Source organism: Vulpes vulpes, chromosome 8, assembly GCF_048418805.1.
Source record: "Vulpes vulpes isolate BD-2025 chromosome 8, VulVul3, whole genome shotgun sequence".
Classification (NCBI taxonomy): Eukaryota; Metazoa; Chordata; class Mammalia; order Carnivora; family Canidae; genus Vulpes; species Vulpes vulpes.
Window position 1 is genome coordinate 82,200,016 of NC_132787.1, and position 26,003 is coordinate 82,226,018.

The 26,003-nt window shown below is 37.7% G+C and overlaps 3 protein-coding genes across 22 annotated transcripts in view; 1 reads left to right on the forward strand and 2 right to left on the reverse strand.

Annotated features, from left to right (window-relative positions):
* Positions 1-427, reverse strand: part of NDUFAF7 (NADH:ubiquinone oxidoreductase complex assembly factor 7) — a 103,726-nt gene extending 103,299 nt beyond the window's left edge. For all 10 annotated transcript variants that reach the window (XR_012003165.1, XR_012003167.1, XR_003238149.2 and 7 more), the window contains exon 1: positions 272-427. Coding sequence is in view for 2 of the 10 variants with exons in the window: in XM_072767284.1 (XP_072623385.1) it covers positions 272-326 (55 nt within the window). In the remaining 8 variants the exon portion in view is untranslated. The remainder of the gene's footprint in view (positions 1-271) is intronic.
* The window catches only part of CEBPZOS (CEBPZ opposite strand), a 32,341-nt gene extending 7,458 nt beyond the window's left edge, over positions 1-24,883 (reverse strand). Inside the window, exons 1-6 of one of the 11 annotated variants that reach the window (XM_072767294.1) lie at positions 24,832-24,883; positions 21,344-21,459; positions 20,181-20,225; positions 19,532-19,616; positions 10,339-10,382; positions 3,191-3,763 (exon numbers count right to left, since the gene is read on the reverse strand). In XM_072767294.1, the coding sequence (XP_072623395.1) occupies positions 19,534-19,616; positions 20,181-20,225; positions 21,344-21,458 (243 nt within the window). In that variant the 5' untranslated portion in view covers position 21,459; positions 24,832-24,883 and the 3' untranslated portion in view covers positions 3,191-3,763; positions 10,339-10,382; positions 19,532-19,533. Of the gene's footprint in view, positions 1-3,190; positions 3,764-8,962; positions 9,076-10,338; positions 10,383-17,922; positions 19,394-19,531; positions 19,617-20,180; positions 20,226-21,343; positions 21,672-23,488; positions 23,616-24,033; positions 24,635-24,831 lie in introns of those variants that run through there. The other 10 variants (XM_072767292.1, XM_072767295.1, XM_072767286.1 and 7 more) reach the window with 10 other exon arrangements.
* On the forward strand, positions 413-19,805 carry CEBPZ (CCAAT enhancer binding protein zeta). The gene is made up of 16 exons (XM_026018971.2): positions 413-618; positions 3,107-4,599; positions 7,340-7,571; positions 8,139-8,319; positions 9,643-9,731; positions 11,510-11,563; positions 12,092-12,194; positions 12,299-12,367; positions 13,711-13,777; positions 14,846-14,946; positions 15,708-15,765; positions 16,062-16,255; positions 16,810-16,899; positions 18,369-18,430; positions 18,507-18,588; positions 19,353-19,805. The coding sequence occupies exons 1-16, from the start codon at positions 466-468 to the stop codon at positions 19,490-19,492; spliced, it is 3,168 nt and encodes a 1,055-aa protein (XP_025874756.1). The 5' UTR covers positions 413-465; the 3' UTR covers positions 19,493-19,805.
* Positions 24,884-26,003: the final 1,120 nt, after the last annotated feature.

A 26,003-nucleotide genomic window follows, 5' to 3' on the forward strand; every position in this document is an offset into this window, starting at 1 on the left:
TGCAAGTGCAAGCAGCCTGAGTGCCTTCGAGGCGGCTGTGTTGCTCTTCACCTCGCCCGCAGCACGGACAGCGGCCTCCGGACCGCAGCACGCCCCGGGGCCGGCAGGCAGGCAGGCAGGCAGGCAGGCAGGCGGTGCCCGCGGCCACACGGCCATTCCGGGTCTGAGGCGGGACGTCTGCAGCCCGGAGCGCCTCAGGAGCCCCCGACTGAGGAAGGCGCCCCAGGTCTCTGCCCCCCGCAAGCGGAGCCCGGGCGCGGCGAACGCTTACCCCTGCGAGCCGCCGCACACAGCCGCCCCGAGCCGCCCCTCACAAGGACGCTCATGCCGTACTCCGCACGCCGCAGAATGCTGCCCCAGGGTGGGGAGCGAAGCCATTTCCGGGATAAGACACGCCCCGCAGGAAGTACGTCATTCGGCCAAACGGAAGGAGGCTGTGGGCCGTCTGCGCGTGTTTTGCTGATAATGGCGGCCGCCAAGAAGCCTTTGGAGTTCCATGCCAAGCGGCCGTGGTGCGGAGAGGAAGCGGTGGAAGATCCCGACGAGGACGACGAGGAGGATAACGATGAAGAGGATGGGTTCTCTCTGGAAGAAGTATTGCGGCTTGGAGGCACCAAGGTAATGGCCTCGGACTCTCGGACGCGGGGACAGAGGCGCGTGGAGTGGTCTCCCGAGTGCGGGGCGAGTGACCCGGTTGCCCCCGAGCGGGAGCGGGAGTGGGCGTCCTGCGCCCAGATCCCAGCTTGGAAATGTGCGCTGTGCGCTTCCCGCACTTTTCCGCTGCTTTTACAAGAGAAGAGACTTTTGGAATCGAACGTTTTTACGACGTGGTCTCTCTTAGGATGTAGGTGATCCTTTTATTTCACTGATCTATAACGGGCACTCCATCTGATCGGTGATGACTGAACTTTTTGAAAGGTCCTGACGTGGCTTCTGCGTTCTGAACTCCAGTGTTGTTAGAATGTTAACTTTTGTACAGAGTTGACGCACATGTTTACGCTTTAGAAGCCCTCTGCTGTCTTGGAATTTACATCCCCATTAAGAGAAAGAAACAGTAACCAAACTTTTGAGTACATGGTTCATCAGATGCAGAGTAGTGCCATGGAGAAAAACTTTTCAAGATGATGAGTGGGAAGGGCCTAACAGTTTTAAATGAGGTGATCCGGGGACTCCTCCCTGAGATGTTTAAGAAGAAAACTAGTGAAGAAAGGAGTGAGCCACGCTGTTCTGGGAGCAACAAAACTGTCAGCGTAGCTGAGGCAGAATGAGTTAAGAGGAGAGTAATAAGTGAAGTCGGGGAGGAAGATTGTAGGCCTTTCTCTGAGTTTGATGCAAGACTTTAGAAGATTTGGTGGAAATACGTCACAGAGTTTGGCTTATTTTTTAGTAAGTTTTGAGATTTTTTTTTAAACGCTTTGACTCGCTCTTCATCTTTTATTTTTTTAATATTTTTTTCTTTATTTATGATAGTCACACAGAGGCAGAGACACAGGCAGAGGGAGAAGCAGGCTCCATGCACCGGGAGCCCGACGTGGGATTCGATCCCGGGTCTCCAGGATCGCGCCCTGGGCCAAAGGCAGGCGCCAAACCACTGCGCCACCCAGGGATCCCCAGTTTTGAGATTGTTAGTGGGGAGACAGGTGTGGGTCAGGAGAAATGCAATTTACAGGGGCAGATTCACAGTTTGCCCTGTACTTGGATTGTATTTAATTTTTGAATAGGTTATATTTCACGTGCTACAAAAAAGTTCTTTTAAAAAGGAGGCGTGCAAAGTATACGGTGAAAAGTCTTTTTTCCCACTTTTATCTCTAGCCATGCAATTTCCCTTCCAGAAAGCAAGTATTTTTATGTCTTTTATAGCTTCCAAAACAAACACGCACATTATTTTTACACAAAAGGTACCATACCATATCTTAAATATTTTGCATATATTTTTTTCTTGCTGTCTTAAAAAATGCTTCCATATCCGTATATAAAGTTGTGTGATTGGTTTTGTAATGCCTGCATAAATCATTGTTTTAATTTCTCTAACTGGCCATTTATTGTGGGCCTTTAGGTTGTCAATCTTGCTATTTTAAATAATGCTTCAGGGCAGCTGGGATGGCTCAGCGGTTTAGCACCGCCTTTGCCCCAGGGCCTGATCCTGGAGATCTGGAATCACATAGGGCTCCCTGCATGGAGCCTGCTTGTCTCTCTCTCTCTCTCTCTCTCTCTCTCTCTCTCTCCCTCCCCCCCCCCTCTTGTTAATAAATAAATAAATCTTTTAAAAATAATGCTTCAGTAAATAACCTTTAAGGTATATATTTTCCCACATTTGTAAGTATATATGTAACCTAAATTGATAGAAATGGATAGAAATGGAACTGATCAAAGGATGTGTGTCTTGTATTTTGATTTGAAGGTAGCAAGTTGTCCTCCATAGAGGTTATGCTTGCTAGTTTACATTTCCATCAGCCATGTAGAAAAGTGCCTTTTCCTCCCATCCTCTCTGCAGTACCACCTGTCATAATTTTATCTTTGTTCATGTCACAGATTAGAAAATGGATGTATCATGGTGTATTAATTTGGATTTTTTCTCATGTCAGTGAAGTTGAACATCTTTTCACATTTTTAAAAAACCAATTTCCCTTAATGAACCATTTGTTTATATCCTTTGCAGATCTTTCTTTTCAGCTGTCACTGCCTTAACTAATGTGTAGGAACTTTCATACTAAATATTAAACCCCATTACTTTGATGTCAGTTGCCAGTATTTTTTTTCAAACTTACTGTCTTTTGACTTTTGTATGTTTTCTGTCTCTGAGAATGACAATTTTACCCATCTTTGCCTTTAAAAGCCTGCATTTTATGTCAGATTTAGAAAGATTTTCTCTACTCTGAAATTATTTTAATTATGGTGTGTAATCTCCTATTATTTTATAGCTTCATTTTCACATTTAAATATTTGTTTCATCAAGTATTTATTTGGTTGTAGGGTGGGAGCCCAGGCAATACCATGATAATTGAATTTAATTGATTTTAAAGTGCAGATTTCAAATTAACTTCTGAAGTTTATGTAAACTGTTGGATTGGTAATTTATTTTTAACTTTCTTATGTTTTAATGTAGCAAGATTACCTTATGCTGGCTACCTTGGATGAAAATGAGGAAGTGGTGGATGGAGGAAAAAAAGGAGCAATTGATGACCTTCAACAAGGTGAATTGGAAGCATTTATTCAGAATCTTAGTTTGGCCAAGTATGCAAAAGCTTTCTTAGTTGAAGAAGATGAACCAGCAAAAAAAGAAAATGCCAGCAAAAAAGAAGCAATATCTAAAGTAGATAATAAAAAGCAAAATGTAGCAGAAAGTGAAAGAACATCACTTGATAAGGTAAAAAATAAGAAGAGGCCAGAACAACATTCTGATAACAGTGCCACATCAAAAGTTAAGAAAGATAAACAACAGGACATCTTTGAATTTTTTGAGAGACAGACATTGTTACTCAAGCCTGGAGGCAAATGGTATGATCTAGAGTACAGCAATGAATATTCTTTGGAACCCCAGCCTCAGGATGTTGTGTCCAAGTACAAAACCTTGGCTCAGAAATTATATGAGCATGAAATCAACTTATTCAAAAACAAGACAAATAATCAAAAGGGAGCTTCTGCTACCTGGATGAAGACAATTGTGTCATCAGGGACACTAGGTGACAGGATGGCAGCCATGATTCTTCTTATTCAGGATGATGCTATTCACACACTCCAGTTTGTAGAAACTCTTGTGAACCTTGTTAAAAAGAAAGGTAGCAAACAGCAGTGCCTCATGGCTTTGGATACTTTCAAAGAGTTACTGATTACAGACCTTTTGCCAGACAGTCGGAAGCTACGGATTTTCAGCCAGCATCCTTTCAGCAAACTAGAGCAGTTGTCCAGTGGCAACAAGGACTCAAGAGATAGAAGGCTGATATTATGGTATTTTGAACACCAGCTAAAACACCTTGTGGCTGAATTTGTCCAGGTCTTAGAAACTTTAAGTCATGATTCTTTAGTAGCCACTAAAACTAGAGCTCTTGTGGTAGCTCATGAGCTTCTTTGTAACAAACCTGAGGAAGAAAAGGCTCTTCTTGTGCAGGTAGTAAACAAACTGGGCGATCCTCAGAACAGAATAGCCACAAAAGCCTCCCATCTGTTAGAGACATTGCTTTGTAAACATCCCAATATGAAAGGAGTTGTATGTGGTGAAGTAGAAAGGCTACTCTTTCGCTCAAATATCAGCCCCAAAGCACAATATTATGCAATTTGCTTTTTAAACCAAATGGTCCTTTCCCATGAAGAAAGTGAATTAGCTAATAAGTTAATTACTCTTTATTTTTGTTTTTTTCGGACTTGTATCAAGAAAAAAGATATTGAATCAAAAATGCTTAGTGCCCTTTTAACAGGAGTAAATAGGGCATACCCTTATGCCCAGACTGGTGATGACAAAGTGAAGGAGCAGGTTGACACACTCTTTAAAGTGTTGCATGTTGTGAATTTTAATACCAGTGTACAGGCTTTAATGTTGCTTTTCCAAGTAATGAATTCTCAGCAGACGATATCAGATCGATACTATGCAGCATTATATAGGTAAGTACCACCATTCCAGTAGGTGAATGTGAAAATAACATTTAATAATAATGTCCTTCCTGTGTGGAACAAGAGACTTAGAAAACTGGATTTTAGGCCCTCCTCAGCAACTTGCTAATCACCAACTTTTAATCTTTGTTTTCCCATTGGAAAACTATTCAATGTTTTGCTCTAAGTCTTTTAAATATTAAAAAATTAGAACTGCAGATATAATTGAAGTTTCCTTCACTTCGTTCCCTCTCACTCTCATTCTCAGTCCTATATTTCTTCCCCCTGTCCTTCCCACAACCATGCAGTGTAATTTATTGAACAGGAATTTTTTGAGTGCCATCTATATGCTGGACACTTCCAGGTGCTCTGGATATAGCACTGAACAAATTCCCACCTCTTGAGGCACGTACATTCATATTGAGGAAGACAGATGGTAAACAGGAAAGTCAGAGTTAGGGTTGCATTTTTGCAATATTTTTTTAATTACTGGGATTAAGGTTTTGTTCACTGAATTTTGCAGTTGTCCTGACACCTATTGAGGGATGGTATTTTGAACAGTGTGTAAATACTTCGGAACTGTTTAAGTATACCAACAAGCTCTATATTCCTTTCTAATACATTTTAATAATTTTATATCCATATATCTTATGAGAAATAGAAGGTACTGATTAATATCTTGAACTTAAGCCACAGTGCCTGGCTGTGATAATGTCACTTTGGACAAATTACTTAATCTTCTTTAAAGCCCTATTGGTAATAAATAAATGAATCAATCAGTCAATCCCTATTGGTAAACATGATTGATTCCATTTTACTGTGGCCCAGTTTGTCCATAAAATGAAGAGGAGTGCACTTATCCTATAGGGTTATTGTTACAATATAAAACTTCCCAAGGTCACATAGCTAAAAAATGACAGAACTGGGACTTTACTGAGTTCATGTAATTTTCATATTTATGTTAAGTGTCTAATGGTGCCTCGTCTACAGTAAGTGCTCTGCAGGTGTTGGCTGCTGCTGTTAATAGTATTATTCAGATGAATTTCTTAAGTTTGTTCCTCAAAACAGTTCTCCAGTGTGTGAGGTACAATAATTTGTGCAAAATCACACAGACATGACAATGCCAAGTTAAGTGGTAAATCCAGGTCTGCGGGCTTTGGGCGTTCATGATGTTTCATGGTGCTGATTGCACTGGTACACCACAGAAAATCTCAGAATCCTTTCCATAACTCTTAAGAGCCTACAATTTTCTTTTTTTTTTTTTTTTTAAGTAGTTAATACTTCTTTGGTTTACGAAGAGTTCCAGGGCTGCAAGTATAGAGACTTAGGGATTTTAGGGGTCTTTTGTAACTTTTGATGGTCATAAGAACTTTTTGGACAATGTTTGGAATCTTTTGTAAATATTTTTCTAATATCCATTTAATATCTCAGTGTTTAACGCAAGTCGATCTCTGGAGTACACTTTTTTTTCAAGATTTTGTTTATTCATTTGAGAAGCAAGAGCAGCAGACTCCCCACTGAGCAGGGAGCCTGTTGCAGGGCCTGATCTCAGGACTTTGAGATCATGACCTGAGCCGAAGGCAGGTGCTGCTTAACCATCTGAGCCACCCAGGTGCCCCTGAGGAGTACATTCTTAAATTCGTTACGTTATTGCTTGCCAAGAGCTCTCACAGATTTCCTCAAAGGATTTCCTCATAGTATTTTTCTTAATCTTATTAAGAATCTTTTTTTTTTCTTAAGATTTTATTTATTCATGAGAGAGAGAAAGAGAGAGGCGGAGACATAGGCAGAGGGAGAAGCAGGCTCCCCAAAAGGAGTCTGATGTGGGACTTGATCCCGGGACACCATGATCACTCCCTGAGCTGAAGGCAAACGTTTAACCACTGAGCCACCCAGGCGTCGCTTAAGAATCATTTTAAACAAAATTTCCCTAATATTACTTGAAAGATAAAGAAAACCAATTTGGTTTACAAAAATATTTATCAAAAACTCTGAGAACAGAGAACTCTGTTCTCTGTCAATTGGTGGGGACACACCTATCTAAATTCTCAAATGTTTTAAAAAATGAGTTGCAAAGTGGATTGAAATGTTGAAAATTTTAAATGTGAACAGAAAATTGAGTATCAAAGATTGAATAATACAGGATATCTCAGTATCACTAGAATTATGGAACTGACAAATGGGGGAAACTGGGTATGCCCAGAATATGAAAATGCTTCACAGGGTCAAATATTTACATTTCTAGTATTAATGAAAAAGTTAATAGAAATGTTTAGAATAATAAGTAATATTTCACATGAGCATATACTGAGGTTTGTGTTAATTCTAGATATCCTAATGTCTGGAGGGCAAGAGCAACCCTAGAGTTCAGCAACTAGGATAAAGATAAAATTTTTAAATTATGATATTCAGCTTTCTACTATTACCTTTGTGCTCATTAGAATCATGTGGAAGCTGCCTCTGGTCTCCTAGCTAGAAGGAAGAGATAATTTTCCTATTACCCTAGAGAATGGATAACCACGTGGAAAAGAAAAAAGAAACCATTAAAAAAAAGTTCTTCTCCTGTAATATTCCCACCTTTCCCAAGATAATTTTTTCTGTTTTGGTCATTGACTTCCATTTTACATCTTAGGTGTCTTCTAAAACAAACAGGAAGGTTATCCCTAACTAAGATGAGGTTAGCAGTTGCTTCTACTGCTGGCTGTAGAGATATTTTATGAATAAGCATTTGATCTTGTTTTTTTTTTAATAGGAAGATGTTGGATCCAGGATTGATGATGTGCTCTAAGCAAGCCCTGTTTCTTAATCTTGTCTACAAATCTCTGAAAGCTGACATCGTGCTGCGCAGGGTGAAGGCTTTTGTGAAGAGGTTACTCCAAGTTACTTGTGAACAGATGCCTCCATTCATATGTGGAGCTTTGTATCTTGTGTCTGAGATCCTTAAAGCAAAACCAAGTTTAAGAAGTCAGCTAGACGATCATCCGGTATATTTTACAACTGTTTTTTAATCGAGTGGGTTCTGAAATATATTGTATTTTTCGTCTTTGCTTCAATGACAGTAACTTGCTTAGTTCTCTGAAGCATGAACAGGTGTGAGTCCTGGAGTTGGACAGACCTGGATTTTAGTCCCAGGTGTACAGTTACTAGGTGGGCATGTTGCTTGACACCTTTACTCATAATAAACTGTACTACACTAAACTGTAATTGTATGAGCTAGTTACAGATAGTTATAGAGCCAGTATATCTCTTAAACCTGTTTCTTCAGTTGTGAAATGGATATAGTAGCACCTACCTTGTACGGTTATTTATAACGTTAGAAATTTGAGGACTGAATGTTTTCATGTAAACAAAAAAAAAAGTCCCAAAGTCTGAGGGAATTGTGGCTCAAAACGTATTCTCTTATATTTACAAAAAAATATGGTGCCTCTCATAAATATGATTGATGGAACTTTGTTTCACCACTATTGCATAAGTGGATCTTCTTCAAAACTCCCTCATATAACTGAATATAGACTTCCAGTTGATGCAGATTTATTAAACCATTGTTTTAGGAGTCTGATGAAGAGAATTTTATTGACATAGGAGATGATGAAGACACAGAAAAATTCAATGCAGATAAAGAAACTGATAAAGTAAAAAAAACTGAGACAGAAGAAACTGTGTCTGACAGTCCCAGTCCTATGGAAACAAAATCAGAGTCTGCTTCTTGGGTGCACTTTGATAATTTAAAAGGTAAGTTTGTTAAATCTTTAAATTGTTCTCTTGAATTTTTAAGTGGGAATTGGCTTCTCCTTTGATCTTTTTTTTTTTTTTTTTTTTTTTTTTTTTTTTAAGGTTTAGGTTTTTTTAAGTGATATATATCCAACATGGGGTTGAACTCATAACCCTGAGATTAAGAGGTTGCGTGCTCTACCCACCAAGCCAGCCAGGCACCCCCTCTTTGATCTCAATAGAAATTAATATTAAACCATCTTAGAAGTCCTGTGTATTTTTTTTTGGAATAGAGCTTTTATAACTAGATATATTCAAGAATTTAGTAAATTTTTAATATAGTGAATCACTTCATTATTAATAATATAGATTATATCACATTTTAAAGTAATTTAGGTCTTGGAAATTAAAGCAAATACCCTTTGGAAATGCAGGCTTTTCATTTGAGGCTATAAAGAAAAGCACACTAAACCCTGAGGATCAAGAAATGTGCTAAATCCACTTCTTCAAACCTATTATGGGAAAACTTGGTCAACTTTTTTCATCTCCCCAAACCTCAGTTTGCTTGTATAAAAGAGAAGTATGGTAGCAATCAGAAAAGGTTTTTTGTTTTGTTTTGTTTTCTTAAGATTTTATTTATTCTTGAGAATCATGGGCAGAGACACAGGCAGAGGGAGAAGCAGGCTCCTTGCAGGGAGCCTGACGTAGGACTCGATCCCAGGTCTCCAGGATCACACCCTGGGCCGAAGGCAGCACTAAACCGCTGAGCCACCCGGGCTGCCCAACAACCAGAAAAGTTTTTAAAAGAATCCATCAGTTTCCCTGAAGGGTAAACTGAGAATAACCCTTTAGAAGGATGATGAGCATATGCATTGTGAAATAGTTTGTTATAATGTGTTCTAAAAGTTCTTTGTTTTAAATTTTTTAATACTGAATTTTTGAAAACAGGAATAAGTTAATGTAAAACTTGTTCCAAGAGACAATTATTCCTGGACAATTTAATAACAAATATTCAGTGCATTTAAAGTTCCAAAAGAATTTAGACCCATTTCACCTTCAGGCTAGTTGCCATTTTAGCATTTATAACCTATTTGATCCAGATTTGGGCAACTTTTGCTGCCAGTTTATTGAATAGCACATGCTATCCTGGGTACTGTATCTAATTTTCGTTGGGGCTTGGAATTTTTAACCTAGGTAGGATGCCTGGCTAACTAAGAATGTTGAAAATTATAGTCCTATTATATATATATATTATGACATTAGTGATGGTTTTAGTGAACTCTTGGGCTAGGAATAAAGCATTTGAGAAATAGTTTTTTTTTTTGTTTTTTTTTTGGTTCTCAGGTGGCAAACAGTTAAACACATATGATCCATTCAGTAGAAACCCTTTGTTTTGTGGAGCTGAAAATACAAGTCTTTGGGAACTCAAAAAGGTAATTATAAATTGTCTTTTAATTCATTAGTCCTTTGTATTTGCTTTCATGGATTTATCTCCTTGAAGTTTCCATTTTTCTTGTAAATGATTAATAGTTTAGTTAAACAGCTAATTGGCATAATGAAGCAATTTGAAGCGTGTCACCCAGCTGTAATCCTTTATAACCTGTATTTCTGTAGCCTCTGATAAACATTAAATTTATACATTTCTACATTCACATGTAACATCTTAAATAATATGTATGCAAAATAAGGATGTTATACATAGCTATAAATAAATTTTGCTTTTTTAGGTAAATTATTGCATATAATGGCTCTGTAAAATGGATAAATTCTGCTTTATGCATTAGATGTCCCTGAAAAGTTTTGTGATAGAATAATTTGCAAAAGTTTTAAATGCATTAGAGGAACTTATATTTTCAATAAACTTTCTGTGATGCCTTTGGTAAAGCAAGCGTCTTAACACATAGATTCCTGTGGGTCCTTGACATCTTTTCAATGAGTCTGCAAGGTCACAGCTATTTTCATAGTGATACCAGGGCACATTATTTGCCTTTGTCACTGTGTTTACAGTGGCACTGATGGATAAAACTGCTAGTGCCTTACCTCAGATAATGACAGTGGCCATTGTATTTTTTACTGCCATGTACCTTGAGAGGGAAGAGGGGGGAAGACAGTATCACATAAGACTGATGAAACAGGAAAAATTAGTGATTATCTTGACCCTAAAGTACATGTCTTTTTCATAATCTGTGTTCATAAACAGCAAGAATCCATAACATGCTTATGCATACCTAAGTATGAGTTTGTCTCATGTCTTAGAAAAAGTACCTATATAGTTTGTTGTAAACTCAACTAGCTGCTTTTTTTAATAAAAGACTGGTTGACCAAGAGACCGGTTTTTCAGATTTGGGTATTTGGGAGACATTTTCTTGAAAGTGAATGTTATTTCAAGTAAAACCGCTGACAGTATTTGTTGTCAGTGATAAAATTCAAGCTTTTAAGCAAAAGAAAAGTTTAGAAATCTGGTAACCACCACTTTGAACTTGACATTTCCTCAATATATAAAACTTTTCTGATAAAATCAGTCATGATACTAACAAAGTGATTTTTGTGATAACGTTACCAATGTGTGGAAGAACTGCATAACTCACTGAATCGGTATTTTCCAAATGACTAATGCATGGTGTTACAAAAAGTCTTAGTTAAAAGATCTAGTCAAAGTAGACCAATTAATTTTAAGTAGCAAGTACCAAAAGCTGTTTGATATAGTTTCAGATTCCATATTGCAGCTAATCTTCAGTTTTGGGAGTAGTATCAAAGAAGAAAATCCACAATTATGTGAAAGACTATAAGTTAATCTTCCTATTTCCAATTTTATATACCTGTCAGGCAAGATTGTCATAATTCAGTTAAAAAATAACATGGAATACAGAAGCATATGAGAATCCACTGTCTTCTATTAATTCAAACATTAAGATTTATAAAACTGAAATAATTTTACTCTTCTCACTAATGCTTATTTGTTCTGAAAAACTTAGTTTTCATAAGACATATTGTAATTTCTAATAAGGTAAATATCAATAGGTATATCCCCCTGAAACTAAGGAAGCTCTTGAGGTCCTTGACTTTAACTATATAAAGCACTCCTGAGACCAAAATTTTGAGAATCACTCTTATCTAATATATTGGCTTAAGTTTCAGTTCTTTGGATTTATAGTTGTAGTAAGAGTTGAGTTTCCTCACAATTTTTTTTTTTTTTTTTTTTTTTTTTTAGCTGTCTGAGCATTTTCATCCTTCTGTGGCCCTTTTTGCAAAGACTATCCTTCAGGTAAGTCTAAAATATTTTAAAGTCAAGAAAAACGAAAACTAATCCAGTTTTCGATAATCAATAATTGGCCATACAGTATTTTCTATCTGCCACATAGACTCATAAACGTTTTCTGCTGTGGAAAAGGATCAGTGACTTAATACAGTGCAGCAGACAATTCTTCCCACTGTGTGGTGAATAGCAATACAGGATACTAGATTATTGCAACAGTTACTACATTCTGGCTTTTCTCCTGAAGAAAGACTGTCCTGCCCTTTCCCATTTGCTGTGTTTGCTTCCTGGTTAATAGATGACCTACAGTGTTCATATTGTTTATCCGTAAATTCAATAGCACATCATAAAATATTTATTTGTGTGTGTGTTTAATTCTTCAAGTAAAGAGGGATGAGATGGATATTTGAAGGATCATGTAAGGCATATTTGTGCCTTTAATGCATTGTAGTAGATGGTGTTTTTCCTTTATTTTCTTATTTAGATGCATATATATAATTTAAGTTCTTAATCCTCCTCCCCCCCTCCACCTTTCAGGGAAATTATATTCAATATTCAGGAGACCCACTCCAAGATTTCACATTAATGAGATTCTTAGATCGATTTGTATACCGAAATCCAAAGCCACATAAAGGCAAAGGTATGCTTCTATTTAATTATTTGGTTTTCACTATTGATATTTATTAAATAAAATAAGCATACAATTAGGTTTTATACTACATTGCCTTGATTTTTGCATTTCAGAAAACACAGATAGTGTTGTGATGCAGCCAAAAAGAAAAAATTTTATGAAGGATATTCGTAGTCTTGCTGGTAAGTATAAAGCCTGAATGGTTGAAACTGACAAGATAGTACAAGTCTTAACACATAAATTGTGTTACTCTTTGCTCCATTTTATCAGAATAAACCTAAGCACCAGAGACATTATCCATCTTTTGTTCCCAAAAATGTATATACGTTCTTTAGTTTATTGTGTGTGTCTGGGACTTTTTTTTTTTTTTTAGCTTTATTACAGATTTCAAACCTATCCAAAATACACAGTATAATGAACTCCCCTGTAACTGTCACACAACTTCAATAATTAGCCATTTTTATATCATTTATAGCATTATTTGTGACCCCCACACACATACATAACTATCTTTTACAGTTAAAGACCATTTTTATTTATTTGAAAAAGAAGAGTACATGAGCAGGGGGAGGGGCAGAGGAAGAGAGAATCTCAAGCAGACTCCCTACTGATCACAGAGCTTGACAAAGGGGCTTGATTCTACAACCCTAAGATCATAATCTGAGCTGAAACCAGTAGTCCAGTGCTCAACCAACTGAGCCACCCAGGCACTCCCTACAGTTAAAAACCATTTTAAAAAGCTTTCTACTATGGGTTCAGCAGAAAACTCAATTGGTTTTGTCACCGCATCATTTTAAATTGGTTGATAACCTTCTATGGGTACTGGGTACCCATCTTGTGGATCTGACTCTTTTCTGCATTCAAGCAAACATCTTTTTATATAATAAATCACAGTTGCTTTCTGGTCAGAGACTAGGGTTAATTTGTACCTTATAAACCATTTAATTTCCAACTGGTTTATTTTACAGAGATCCAGAGACTCAACCAAAGTTAACAGAATTTAGAAGCCAAATCCACTTTTAATCAAGATGAGTTAGAAATTCTTATTGTGAAGAGAGAAAACTAATATTCCTGTAGTTCCTTGTTCTTGTTCCTTAGTTTTCATCAGCATTAAGTAAAATTATAGACAATGCTATTTACCTTTACTTCCTGTTCTGGAGTAGCGGGCATTACTGTTTTTTTTCCTGAGATGAAGATGATAAGTTTAAAGCTGATTATTAAGAGAACTCTTTAATTTTATTTCTCTTAAAATTGGGATCATGGACGCAGTTGGAGGACAGTGAGAGAACCATGTTCTTTCACTGTGATACACTGACGGCTACATATGTCCTTGCAGCCAACAGTTTTAAATGTTGGGTCTCCTGCACTCAGACTTCTCCAGAGACTAGAAGATCCCCCCCTTATGTCTACCTTCCTTATATTTTGAGACTTTAGAATTGTAGATACGCTGTGTGTAGTCTTAAGAACTTGAATAACATAAAAAGGACTACTTTAATAAAATCTTGATCTTAATCTATTTTCCTAGTGAACAGTAAGGAGTTCCTTGCAAAAGAAGAAAGCCAAATACCAGTGGATGAACTATTTTTCTACAGGTAATATACTTAATGCAGTTTCATTTGGGGAACTATTAAAATTTAAATTTTTAAGGAAAAGTGTTAATTTTTAGATACTATAAAATGCTTCATTAACATAGATCTGTCTTGAAAAGATCTAAAGATATGTCAGTTAAGGTGCCGGGTAGCACAGGTCATGATCTCAGGGTCCTGGGATCAAGCCCCCACATTGGGCTCCCTGTTCAGTGGAAGTCTGCTGCTTCTCCCTCTACCTCCCAGCTCATGCTCACTTGCTGTCTCTCTAATACATAAATAAAATCTTTCTTTAGGGGAGGGAGGGTTGTTCCCTTTTTTTTGGTAGAAGGAATTTATAAATCATTTGGTTTGATAATTTTAAGATATCTAAGTGAAACTTAAAACCAGTCAATTTGTGTTTTTAATAAGTAGGTTAAGTTTTATTTTGTGACGCTTTTGAAGCTGAATCTTATTTTTTTTTAAATAGTAATTGTCTTACAGGCAATAAATCTGATAAAATTATGTGATTAGATGTTATCTAGAGCCACATTTTGGTCTTATTTTTAACACTTAGATCATTAGTGTTGACACTAAAACAATCTTTTACTATGTCATTTAATTGAGTTGAAGTGTTTTTATGAAGAATTAAATCCTAAATCTTTGAAACTTATACTTCCCATTCAGAAGTTGCTATTTTAATTCAAAACTTTTGTTTATAATAAATAAAGATTTTAGTTACTAATATCCAACTGTGCTAACAGTTTTTACACTTGCCCGTGTCACTGGTCATAGGTGCTTTGATTACAGTAAAATAGGCCCTTTAGTATAGTTATCAAATAGGGGGCACCTGGGTGGCTCAGTCAGTTGAGTGTCTGACTCTTGGTTTCATCACCAACTTCTGATCTTGGTGTTGTGAGATTGAGTCCTACATCAGATTCCATGCTCGGCAAGGAGTCTGCTGGAGATTCTCCCTTCCTCTCCTTCTGCCCCCTGCCAGCGTATGTGCGTACTCTCTCTCTTTTTAAATATAAATAAGGTAAAATCTTAAAATTTTTAAAAGAAATATCCAATATAAAATGCATTTTGTTTCAGGTATTATAAAAAAGTTGCTACTGTTAAAGAGAAACAAAAACGAAATGCAGATGAAGAAAGTATAGAAGATGTGGATGATGAGGAGTTTGAAAAGATGATTGGTAATTTGTTTTTATTGACTGTTCAGTGTGTAAAGTAATCTATTTCTCTTTACTTATAACGACCATGGAATATTAGTGGTAGGAGTGATGTTAGTTTTAGAAAATCATTTAGCTAAGAATACCATGCAGATGATGCTGGAGGATTAAAAACTATTTTGGTGGCATATAGTAGTAGTTCACCCACAGTTGATCAAGAAAGATTTATGATTGTGTGTGGACAGTTCATGGTAAAAATAAATTTGTATTTACGCGGTATATATTCATTATTAAGGCCTAATCTCTGAAAGAAGAGAAACCATTTTTGCTGTTCCTAATTTCCTTACACTGTTGGTAACAGTAGTCTGCTATTTCATCTGTTTTATCTTTATGATCCACAGAGTTAAAATATTAATCTATATTTGGACTGAAGCAAAAAAACATGAAATTAGAAATTGAGTTTGATTTTTTGCAATTGTATTATATTTACTAAAAATAAGCACTTAAAAGGACTGCAGTTGCTAAATACCATTTTGATATTTACCCTCTTTCCATAAAAGTGTTGTAGAAAGAAGCTGAAATTAACTGGAATCCATTTTAGTTTGAGGATTTAATTACGGTCAGTATATTCACAGATTTATGTAGATTAATAAAACACAGCAGTAGTCAGATTTATATCATTTTGGTGTAAATGCAATCATGACTGTTAATTGATTCATAAAGTATATATGTCAATTTCATTGTTACTTGGTATATCTGACAAATTGTATATTGTCCTCTGACAGACACATTTGAAGATGATAATTGCTTTACCTCTGGAACAGATGACCTTGATTTTGCTAGGTAAAATGCTTTTCTTCAATCTTGTTTTTAAGAAACTATTTTCTCAGCATTTCCCAAAGTGCTTTCCTCAGAACAGCAGAATACAGGACTCTGATGTGTAGGAGAAATTTCTTGAAAAAAGCTTGGGAAATGGGTATAGTACTTTCATTTTAGATCTTTATAATGCATGATAATATATCAGAGGTTCTGGGCTGTCTATTAACTCTGTTAATAGCCTAGTATCCTGCTGATCACCAAAAACCAAAAAGCACTTTAGAAAACAATGTTCTCTACTACAAGTTGTTGTTTTTCTTCAGCAACATGAAAAAGAAAAAAAGAGGTGCTAAGGAAGACCCAGAAGATGAAGATTTAGAAGGCAGTGATGATGACCTTGATAATTTGGATGATGATGAAGTTTCTTTAGGAAGTATGAATGAAGAATTTACTGAAATTGGTGAAGATGGAGGAACATTCATGGATGTGTTGGATGATGAAAGTGAGGGCATTCCAAGTAAGCATTTTTTTTTTACAAGTTAAAGCATTTTTGAAATACAAAGCTAAAGTATATTTCCTTTTTCCTCAGGGTAGGCTAGCTTTTCTGTTGTAGCATTTTTTTAAATATTACTTTGTATTCAAATTAATAATCAGATTGGCCAGAAATTTATATAGGACTTTTTCCTCCTCTTATTTGAATCCAAAAGAGGTTGAATTTTGAGTTTGGGCTTTTTTTTCTTTAAGATTTTATTTATTTATTCACAAGAGACACAGAGAGAGGCAGAGACACAGGCAGAGGGAGAAGCCTGATGTGGGACTCAATCCTGGCACTCCCTCATCACACCCTGAGACTCTCAACCACTGAGCCACCCAGGCATCCCGAGTTTTGAGCTTTTATCATAATCAACAATTAGACTCTGTACAATACCTGTTGAGCTGTTACCCTTTTTTTGTTAGAATAGTAATTATTTCTAAAAGTTAAAGTTTCATCATTCCATCTTAGCTCTGTGCCAGTTCTTTTGTTTTTGAAATTGCTTAGTAGCATGGGTTTCATTTTGTTTTTTGGAATAGAAATTGATGATGAAGTCAGCTCCAAAATCAGTACAAAGAGAAACAAGAGGAAAGGTACAAATGATTTTGACTTTGCTGGATCATTTCAAGGTAAGAAAATGCATCTAGTCTCTCTTAAACTTAGGTAGTGGCTATGTGAAAGTGGCTGATCATTATCATTTTGGGAAATTTTCTAAATTGGGGAGTATAATTTCATGTTTGCTTTTATAATAGATAAGAACAGTTTCCTCTATTTTTAACATGTGAAAGTTTGCGTGGTATCCATGCAAATACTTTACATGATTGTGCATAGCAGCACTATTATTAATAGCCAAAAAGTGGGAATAACCCAAGTGTCTGTTGACTGATGAATAGATAATGAAATATTCACCAATAAAATGTAATGAGGTACTGATACGTGCTATAATATGGAGGAGCTTCAGAAATGTTATGCTAAATGAAAGAAGCCAGATAAAGACAACCACCTATCATATGATTCCACTTACATGAACTAGCCAGAAAAGGCAAAGCTGTCTTGGGGAGAGGGCACAAGACTGCAAATGCCCAAGGTATCTTTTGGGGTTGATGGAAATGTTCTAAAATTGCAATGTGATGATAGTTGAACAACTCTATAAATTTACTAAAACATACTGAATTATACACTTAAAAACAACTGAACTTTATGATGAATTTTCAAAGTGAAAGTGGGTAAAAGCAGTAGTTTTAATTAATATATTTTTAGAAAATGTGATTTTAAATGTGTAAATTACCATTTAATATTAAAATAAGTTTTATTTTATTTTGAAATGTTTGTATGTTCAGAATTACAGGTTGAGTTTTTTTAAGGAGAACCACTTTGAGAAGTATAAGCAAATTTCATTTATATCATAAAAAAATATTTTCCATCAGTTTTCTCACAGACCAAAGAAAACTTTTGACTTAATTAGAATTTACAGTTTGCCTTAAATATCCCAGAATTCATCCATGTCAACTTTGTAATCTGTCTTGCCTGATACTGTGAAATAGGGTAAACCTTGATCAGTGGTCAAATCTGAAAGGCAGGCAGGAAGAGACACTACTGTCATCTAAACAATTCTCTTAGGAATTTTTAAAAAAATACTATAGACTATTAAAAACGTTTTTATTTTTTATTTTTATTTTTTTTTTAAGATTTTATTTATTTATTCATAGAGATGCAGAGAGAGAGAGAGAGGCAGAGACACAGGCAGAGGGAGAAGCAGGCTCCATGCAGAGAGCCTGACATGGGACTCAATCCAGGGTCTCCAGATCACGCACTGGGCTGCAGGAGGCGCTAAACCACTGCGCCACTGGGGCTGCCCCTTAAATTTGTTTTTAAATGCCAGCTACTTAATGATGCTAAAAGATCATTATAATTGTGTATTTTAACCCAAATACAACTTTTTTATAACAAAACCATGTTCATTGTTCAATCATTATATTGTACACCTGAAACTAATGTAACATTGTGTGTCAAGTATACTTCAATTTAAAAAAAAATGAGTATTTTTCCAAAATTACTGGATTTACAGTTTAGTAAACTAGGCTTATACTTTTTTTAGGACTAAGAAAGAAAAAGAAAGGAAATTTCAGTGACTCCGGTCTATTTGTATCTGCTGAAGAGGTAAGGCTAATCTGCTTTAAGAAGTTAGCTATTCCACATTGTTTTGAGTTTTCTAATAAATGTGTCTCTTTTTAAGTTTGGCCACCTATTGGATGAAAATATGGGATCCAAGTTTGATAACATTGGCATGAATGCCATGGCTAACAAAGATAATGCAAGTAAGTAACTTGAAATTTTTTTTTTTTTTAAAGATTTATTTACTTACTTGGGGGGAGGCAGTGGTGCAGGAGAGGAAGAAAGACACTCTCCAATAGACTCCCCACTGAGCACAGAGCCCAACATTTGGCTGCATTCCACAATCCTGAAATCATGACCTGAACTGAAATCAAGAGTCAGACACTTAACCAGCTGAGCCACCAGGCACTCCAAGTAACTTGAATTTTTTATGGAAGTTTTTAAGTGACCTGAACTTAGAACTTACGAAGATGTAAATATTTTTGGAGGACCATTTTTAATAAGGATGAGTAAGATGGTTCCTTTTCCTTACAACGTGGAAGGAATAGCTTTTTCATCTGTCTGGGGGACATGTAGGATTAAGAGGCATTTAGACTATAGCAATAAAGACTGTATTTAGTCTTTTTAGGGAGGCAGGCTGTTTTTCTATGAGTTTGCTAAGTAACTTTATTATGAGTACTTTATAGACATTTTAATTATTTCTGATATAGATACTGGCTTTTGTTTTTTGTCAATAAAAGTGTTCAGAAGAAATAAAATCTTCAGAGCATTTGTTCCTTTCTTATCCTAGTCTTTTATTTGTTAAAACTAATCTTTAACAATAAATGCCAAAGGAAAACAAAAGTAAGGTATTTGTACAGTGGATGGGAAATGACTGTAAGCCATGGCAGACCAGAAGTTCCTGTTTTGTTCTGTGGGGCCAGGAGTCTACCATGTGGTGTACTCATCTTTCTTCTCCCCCACAAAGGTCTCAAACAGCTTAGATGGGAAGCTGAACGTGATGACTGGCTACATAACAGAGACGTAAAAAGTATCATCAAGAAAAAGAAAAATTTCAAAAAGAAGAGGCCAAAAACCACTCAAAAAATTAAAAAGCAAAGAAAATGACTGTTTTCTAAATAAATTATGAATTAAAATTGTACTTACTCCTAATTTTTGCTATTCAGCCATTTTTCTTGATCTTGCTCTCTGACTCCATACATTCCAGACTGTTCAATGGATTTGTAATAAACTAAAAATAAATATAGCTGTTATTAGAAAATCATGTAAAAGTGTTAAAATTAAACTCTATTAAGAGAAATCAAACCTCTTTTCCTTATTTCTACATAGTAAAATGAAAAACAGAATATATATTTCATGTACAAGCCGTCTAGCATCTGTACTAATCATAATAAACACTATTAAGCATTACCTTATACCAGATATTGTGCTAAGTGACTATATGATGTTATCTTGTTTAATCTTGACAATTCATAAGGTGGGCATTATAACCACTACCGGACAGAGAAAGAAACAGCTCCAAGAAATTAGCAAACCAACGTCACTTTGAAGTTTGAAGCTGTGGTTTGATTCCATCATCACCACGGATACGTTTCATTCCAAAGTTTTTAAACACTGGTAACTACTCATCTCCAAATGAGAATTTTCATATTTTCAGAGGAGCTGAAATAGGAATAAATAGTAATTTCTCCTGGAAGTTGACATCACAACTTTAATCCTTATTTGGTCATAAAGAAATTGCTTAATTTAAAGGGTACCTGAAAATGTCGTTTTATACTCTTAAGGAAAAACATACCTTCCAAGATGAAGGGAAATTTCTTGCTCATTGTTTGCCTGAAATCTGACCAAAAAAAAGTTTTAAAATTAGACATGACTAGACATTTTTTATATTAAAACATGGAGCCGTAACTTAATACTAGCTTTAGGGTCTAGTCTATAAGATAGGAATCCTATAGAAGAGAGATTGAAGGTCCTTCTGGTGATCAGAAACTATCCTTTGGGACAGGTGTAAGTTGCATTTGCCTTACATGTCACCCCCCACAGTTATTTTGGACTTTTCAAATTTAACCTGTATATATGATGCAATTTATTTAGAAAAGCAAATTTTCAGTATTAATGTAGAACTCCCTTATGTAACTGAAATTTGAGATCAGCTTCACAAATGGAGTAGTCTCGATTTCTAATTCCATAGCAAAGTACAATGGAATCCGTAAAAACAATAGTTTACAGAATTAGAAACTTTAATTTGCTTTTATATACTGTTTTTAATTTGTTTTTATATACTGTTAGTATGTTTTCTTTTATATCCTTACAGGGTACAAAAGAAACTCGGTGTTAATTATTGTGGACTTAATGACTTTTCAGGATCCTTACAGGATGCTTACATCCACTAGCATCCTGGAGCAGTGTTCCAGTAAATAATAGGACAAATGACAAGTTTCAAAGATGACCACCACTCCCAGGACTACTCGTCCCTGCTTTAGGGAAAAAGAAAGCACCCCCTTGTTTTAAAAGTTGAGAGCTCTAACACAAAATTTCCCCCCAGAATGTGTCCTAGCATTTTCAGCGATAGCCAGTGACACGGGAAAAGTTTTTAGTACCCAGTATTGGTAACGGGAGGAACTCCTGACAGCCTTGACAGTTCAGCTACGCACTACCAAACTGAGTCTACCAAACTGAGCTTCATTTTACCCAAATGAAGCCAGACCAGTCACTTGCTCTGTGCCTCCCACTAGTAAAATCCATAGAAATGTGCTGCATTTTCCCTAGTCTACAAACAAATCACATTATTTAGGGAGAAAAGTCATTAAATCCGCATTAACACCGAGTTTCTTCTTGGGCCCATAAAAATGTCTAATACATTGAAGAAGCAATTTCTCTAAAAATGCTGTTTAGACCTCAATGCATTAGCAAACTGCATACCCCTGTAGAAAACATTAACTTCTGAATTAGGATTACCTTGGCTTGTGTTCATCCTATTAAACAAAAAATAGGCTCCAAAAACGCCCAAGAGCTCAACTACTAAAACTCCTTTAAAGATCTTCTTTGCCAGTGGTTCCATAGTGCGAGCCATCCTAAGTTTAACAGTAACAAATAGAGGTAAACCTGAATGAGCATACACAAACTTGATAATACCACTTCCACAAAAATAATTCCAATTCATTCCTACAATCTGAGTGATTTAGGAATAAAACCCCAAAATTACCATATGCTTATTTATTTGCTATGTCCCACATTCCTAATTTTCTTTTTTTTTTTTTTAAGAATTTATTTATGAGAGAGGAGTAGATGCATGGGCAGAGAGAGAAGCAGGCTTCCCACAGGGAGCCTGATGAGGGACTCATCCCAGGACCCCAGGATCACGACCTGAGGCAAAGGCAGATGCTCAACCACCAAGCCCCCCAGGCGTCCCCCACATTCCTAGTTTTCAATTATTTCCACCCCCGCACAATGAACCAAAGACACCACTGGATAAAGCACAAAAAGGTGATGAAACTGAAAAAAAAGCACTGTAAAAAGAACTTGCAATTTATGGAACTAAAATTTTTATTTACCTAAGAATATAGCATATTAAGAAAGAGTAAATCTTTTTTTTTTAGCTGAACTAGGATTTAAGATATCTAATGGGCACCATATGTGAAAGGTCTTCGTAAGTAACCGATAAAAGTAAGATTATTCTATAAGTGGTTCTTTATGTTTCAGAGCTGAAGGTTTTCATTTATTTATACAGCATATATTGAACTATGTGCTATAGCCCAAGCATCTCATACAACGTTGAGCAACAAACCAACTTTTTCTTGGGGAGCTGCTATTCTAACAGTATTTTCAAACTAATTACATCATCCAAAAGGCTTGTTAAAAATGCACATTCCTGGGCCTCAACCTGCAGTTCCCCAGTCCCTGGATTCTGATTCATCAAGTCTAGGGCTGCCATCTCAGTAATCTGCACATTTGCAAGCAACTCCAAATGATTTCTGTACAAGAGGCCCCTAGTTCACATGAGGAGGAAAACTGACCACCATCACCCATTAAGTAGCAAACTAGACTTTAGATCTTGATTCTCTTCCTTTAACTAAAATAAAAGCTAATCAAAACAAGGGTATGTGGGGTGCCTGGATGGCTTAGTTGTTTGAGACTCTGCCTTCAGATCGGAGCCCCAAGTCAGGCTCCCTGCTCAGAAGGGAATCTGCTTCTCCCTCTCCCACTCCCCCTTGCTTGTGTTCTCTCTCTCTCTCCCTGTCAGAATCTTTAAAAAATAAAAATTGTTTGAGTCTTCATTCTCCTCTAAGTAAAAGCTAAACAAGGGAAACGGCTATATAATAAGCTTAAAAAAAAAAAAGAGCATATACAACTCTTACTGAATATGTGAAATGTAAACTCAAGTTTTTACTCTGCCTCCCTATAACCCCAACAAGAGGAGAAACCAGTCATCTTTAATCTCAGGATTTTGATACTGTGCAATGTATGCTCTTTCTCATACTATTCTCTGCCCTCTGTACACAGATGGTAAGATCTATAATACTCTACAGTCCCAGCTCTCTGCTAACTGTCATGCATTTATGGCCATTCCCTCTTGACTCCTTTTCACAATGCCTGAGAATGGGGTAATTAAATACCTTACTTTTGTAGGATTATCCTAGTAATCTCTTTACCAGGTATCCCCTCCCTCCAAAATTCCCTTCCCTCATTTTGATAATGTGATCACCCTGGGGACTAAAAGATTAAAACTTTAGTATTCTTATCTTAAAAAAAAAAAAAATGAAGCAGGGAAAGTTAAAGAATTTACATAAAATGGAAAGGCAGGTAGGTGGGAAGGGAGAACTGCTTACAGGAAGAAAGTCATTAGTACAGGGACCTCTCAGTGCAATTTTTAATGTGCAGTGGGCGAAAAAAAAATTTTTTTAATTATAAAGAAAGCTTGCCTGCAGCAATATCCGCAGTGTAAGGAATCCAAATGAAATTTGGTTTTGTTTTGATGGGAAAAGGTGAGGTTAAGGGTTCAAAAAATAAATACAAATAACACTGCAATGCACCTATATATATATATATATATATATATATATACACATATATACACACACACACACACACACACACACGCACATTTTACAAGTCTCTCAGCTTCAGGAAAGATGTTTATAATGATTGATAAAGCCTGGTTGATAAAGACCACCAAAGGTATACCCGTCCATGGCAAACTCAGGTTACTAACTGGGAGAGAAAACAAGATTAGACAAGATTTTGGAGAAGGATGGAGCTTAGATGAAGCTTAGATGAAGTTTAAAATAATGCAGCCCTCTGGGGGCCTGGGTGGTCAGTCCGCGGGGCCACAGACTTTTGATCTCAGGTCTTGCTCTCAAGGCCCTGAGTTCAAGCCCCAGATTCGGGGTGGAGCATACTTTTAATCAATTGATTAAGAAAGGAAAGAAAGGGAAGGAAGGAAGGAAGAAAAGAAAGGAAAAAAAAGAAAAGAAAGAAAAGAAAAGAAAAGAAAAAGAAGAAAAGAAAAGGAAAGGAAAGGAAAGGAAAGAAAAAGAAAAGAAAAGAAAAAAGAAAAGAAAGAAGAGAAGAGAAGAAAAGAAAGAAAAGAAAAGAAAAGAAAAGAAAAGAAAAGAAAAGAAAAGAAAAAAGAAAAGAAAAAAAAGCACCTGGGTGGCTCAGCTCGTGACCCGGGGCCTGGGATCGAGTCCCGCATCGGGCTGCCCGACAGGGAGCCTGCTTCTCCTTCTCCCTCTGCCTATGTCTCTCTGTCTCTCTCTGTCTCTCTCATGAATAAATAAAATCCTTATAAATAAATAAGTCAAATAAAATAAAGCAGTCTGCAAATGGGCCTGTGGAAAAGCAAGGCTGTGGGTCATGCAGTTCACATCACACTGGGCTGAGCAGCCGATTTAGGGTCCACAAGCTCAAAACAAAAGTGCAGTGCTGGCGTCTGAAAACGACTCCTCCGCGCACTCCAGCGGGGAATCCGCGGCTCGGCATCAAACAGGAGGGTCTCTCGCACTCTCGCCGTCGGGGAGGGGGAGCGGGAGCGGGAGCGAGCTTTCTCAGCATCCCTGGGTGTCCTTGCCTAAAGCACTTGTTCCGGGTCCCACGTTCCAGAACCAAGGCCTGCCTGCCACCCACGATCCTCAGGCCCTCGCAGCCCCCGCTCTTCCCCATCCCCCAATCCCCGGTGCGTCCCGGCGGCCCCTCAAGCTCCCCCGCCCGCCTCAGCCAACTCGCGCGGGCAGCGCAGGCCGCACCGCCGGCCACCGCGACAAGGTCGCCACGCGACCCGGAAACACTTGCGCCTGCCCAGCGACCTCCCGCTGAATGGGTAGAGCGACATCCAAATTTCCTCCGTATGACTCCAGAACTTTAGCGAGGCGCCCCCCAAACCCCCGCCCCACCCTGCGCCCTGGAGACCCCGAGTCAGGGAACCCAGCCAAAGCCACTACTCTTACCTGAGGCGCCCGCACACTGAACTGCGCTTGCGCGAGGGTTGGCAAAGCTCCGCCCCCCGGCGTTGGCCCCGCCCCTTACCGTAATTACTTCTTAGCGCGCTCTTGGACTCCGAGCGATAAGAAAGACTGAGGACTACGTCCCCTAATTTAATCCTCACAAAACCCCTGTGTCATAATTGGTGCTATGAGTGTCTCATTTTACAGAGAAGGCAGGAGTTTTACCCTGCCCACAGTCACAGAGCTAACAAGAGACAAAATTGGATTTGAACTTAGGACGCTGACTCGAAAACCCTGTGCTCAATTATGTTTCTGCACTCTGCAAAGTGTGATAGTCTCCAAGAATCAGCAATATGGTCATCACCTGGGAATTTGTTAGAAATGCAGACCTGCTTCACTAGGCAGGGGTAACTAACCTGCCCCAGCCCTAACCCTAGAATGCAAATGCTCAAGCTCCCCAGTTCGGAAGTCCTGTTAATCCTCCTCTGAGAGTCTCCAGCACGCAGCCCAAAGGCTGTTTTGGGAGGCTATACATTCCCAGTGCGATTCTGATTTGCTAACTCTAGCAAAGGGATGCAAGTGGCCAGAAAGAAGTGCCCCTTGCTTGGTCATCCCCAAGGCACAGAAGTTGGCCAAAAAGTCCTAGTCTTCTGTAGTGGTCATAAGAGCAAGGGCCGCAGGGATCTCTTCATTAGTAAGTACCTGGGAAGTCTGCCCTCCATTCTACCACAGAAAGAGAGCAACTGGTCTGGGATCCTCAAAATAATGCTCTTTCAATCACGAGTTTGCAGAGATAGATGACCCATTGCTCCTACTACCAAAAGGCACCTACTAGAAAAGAGAGGCCCAGGAACTTGGTGATGACCCAGACTTCCCTTCAGATGGCCACAGGACACAGAGCAGTGGAAAACTGCAGCCTCTGGCAGCCCTGTCGCTGAGACAAGGGCAATGGGGGTAGGAATCCCGCTTGCCAGTTGCCTAGTGCTGGAGTGGAGTGGTTCTCCATCACCCCCAGCCTAGGATGCCAAAGTGTCACCAGATAAACTGCCCTGGACCCCAAATGTTTCCAGCATCCATTAAGACTTCATTCCTGACTTCCTGGTGTTCAACTTCTAAAGAAGGAAGCCAGGGCAGCCCGGGTGGCTCAGCAGTTTAGTGCTGCCTTCAGCCCAGGG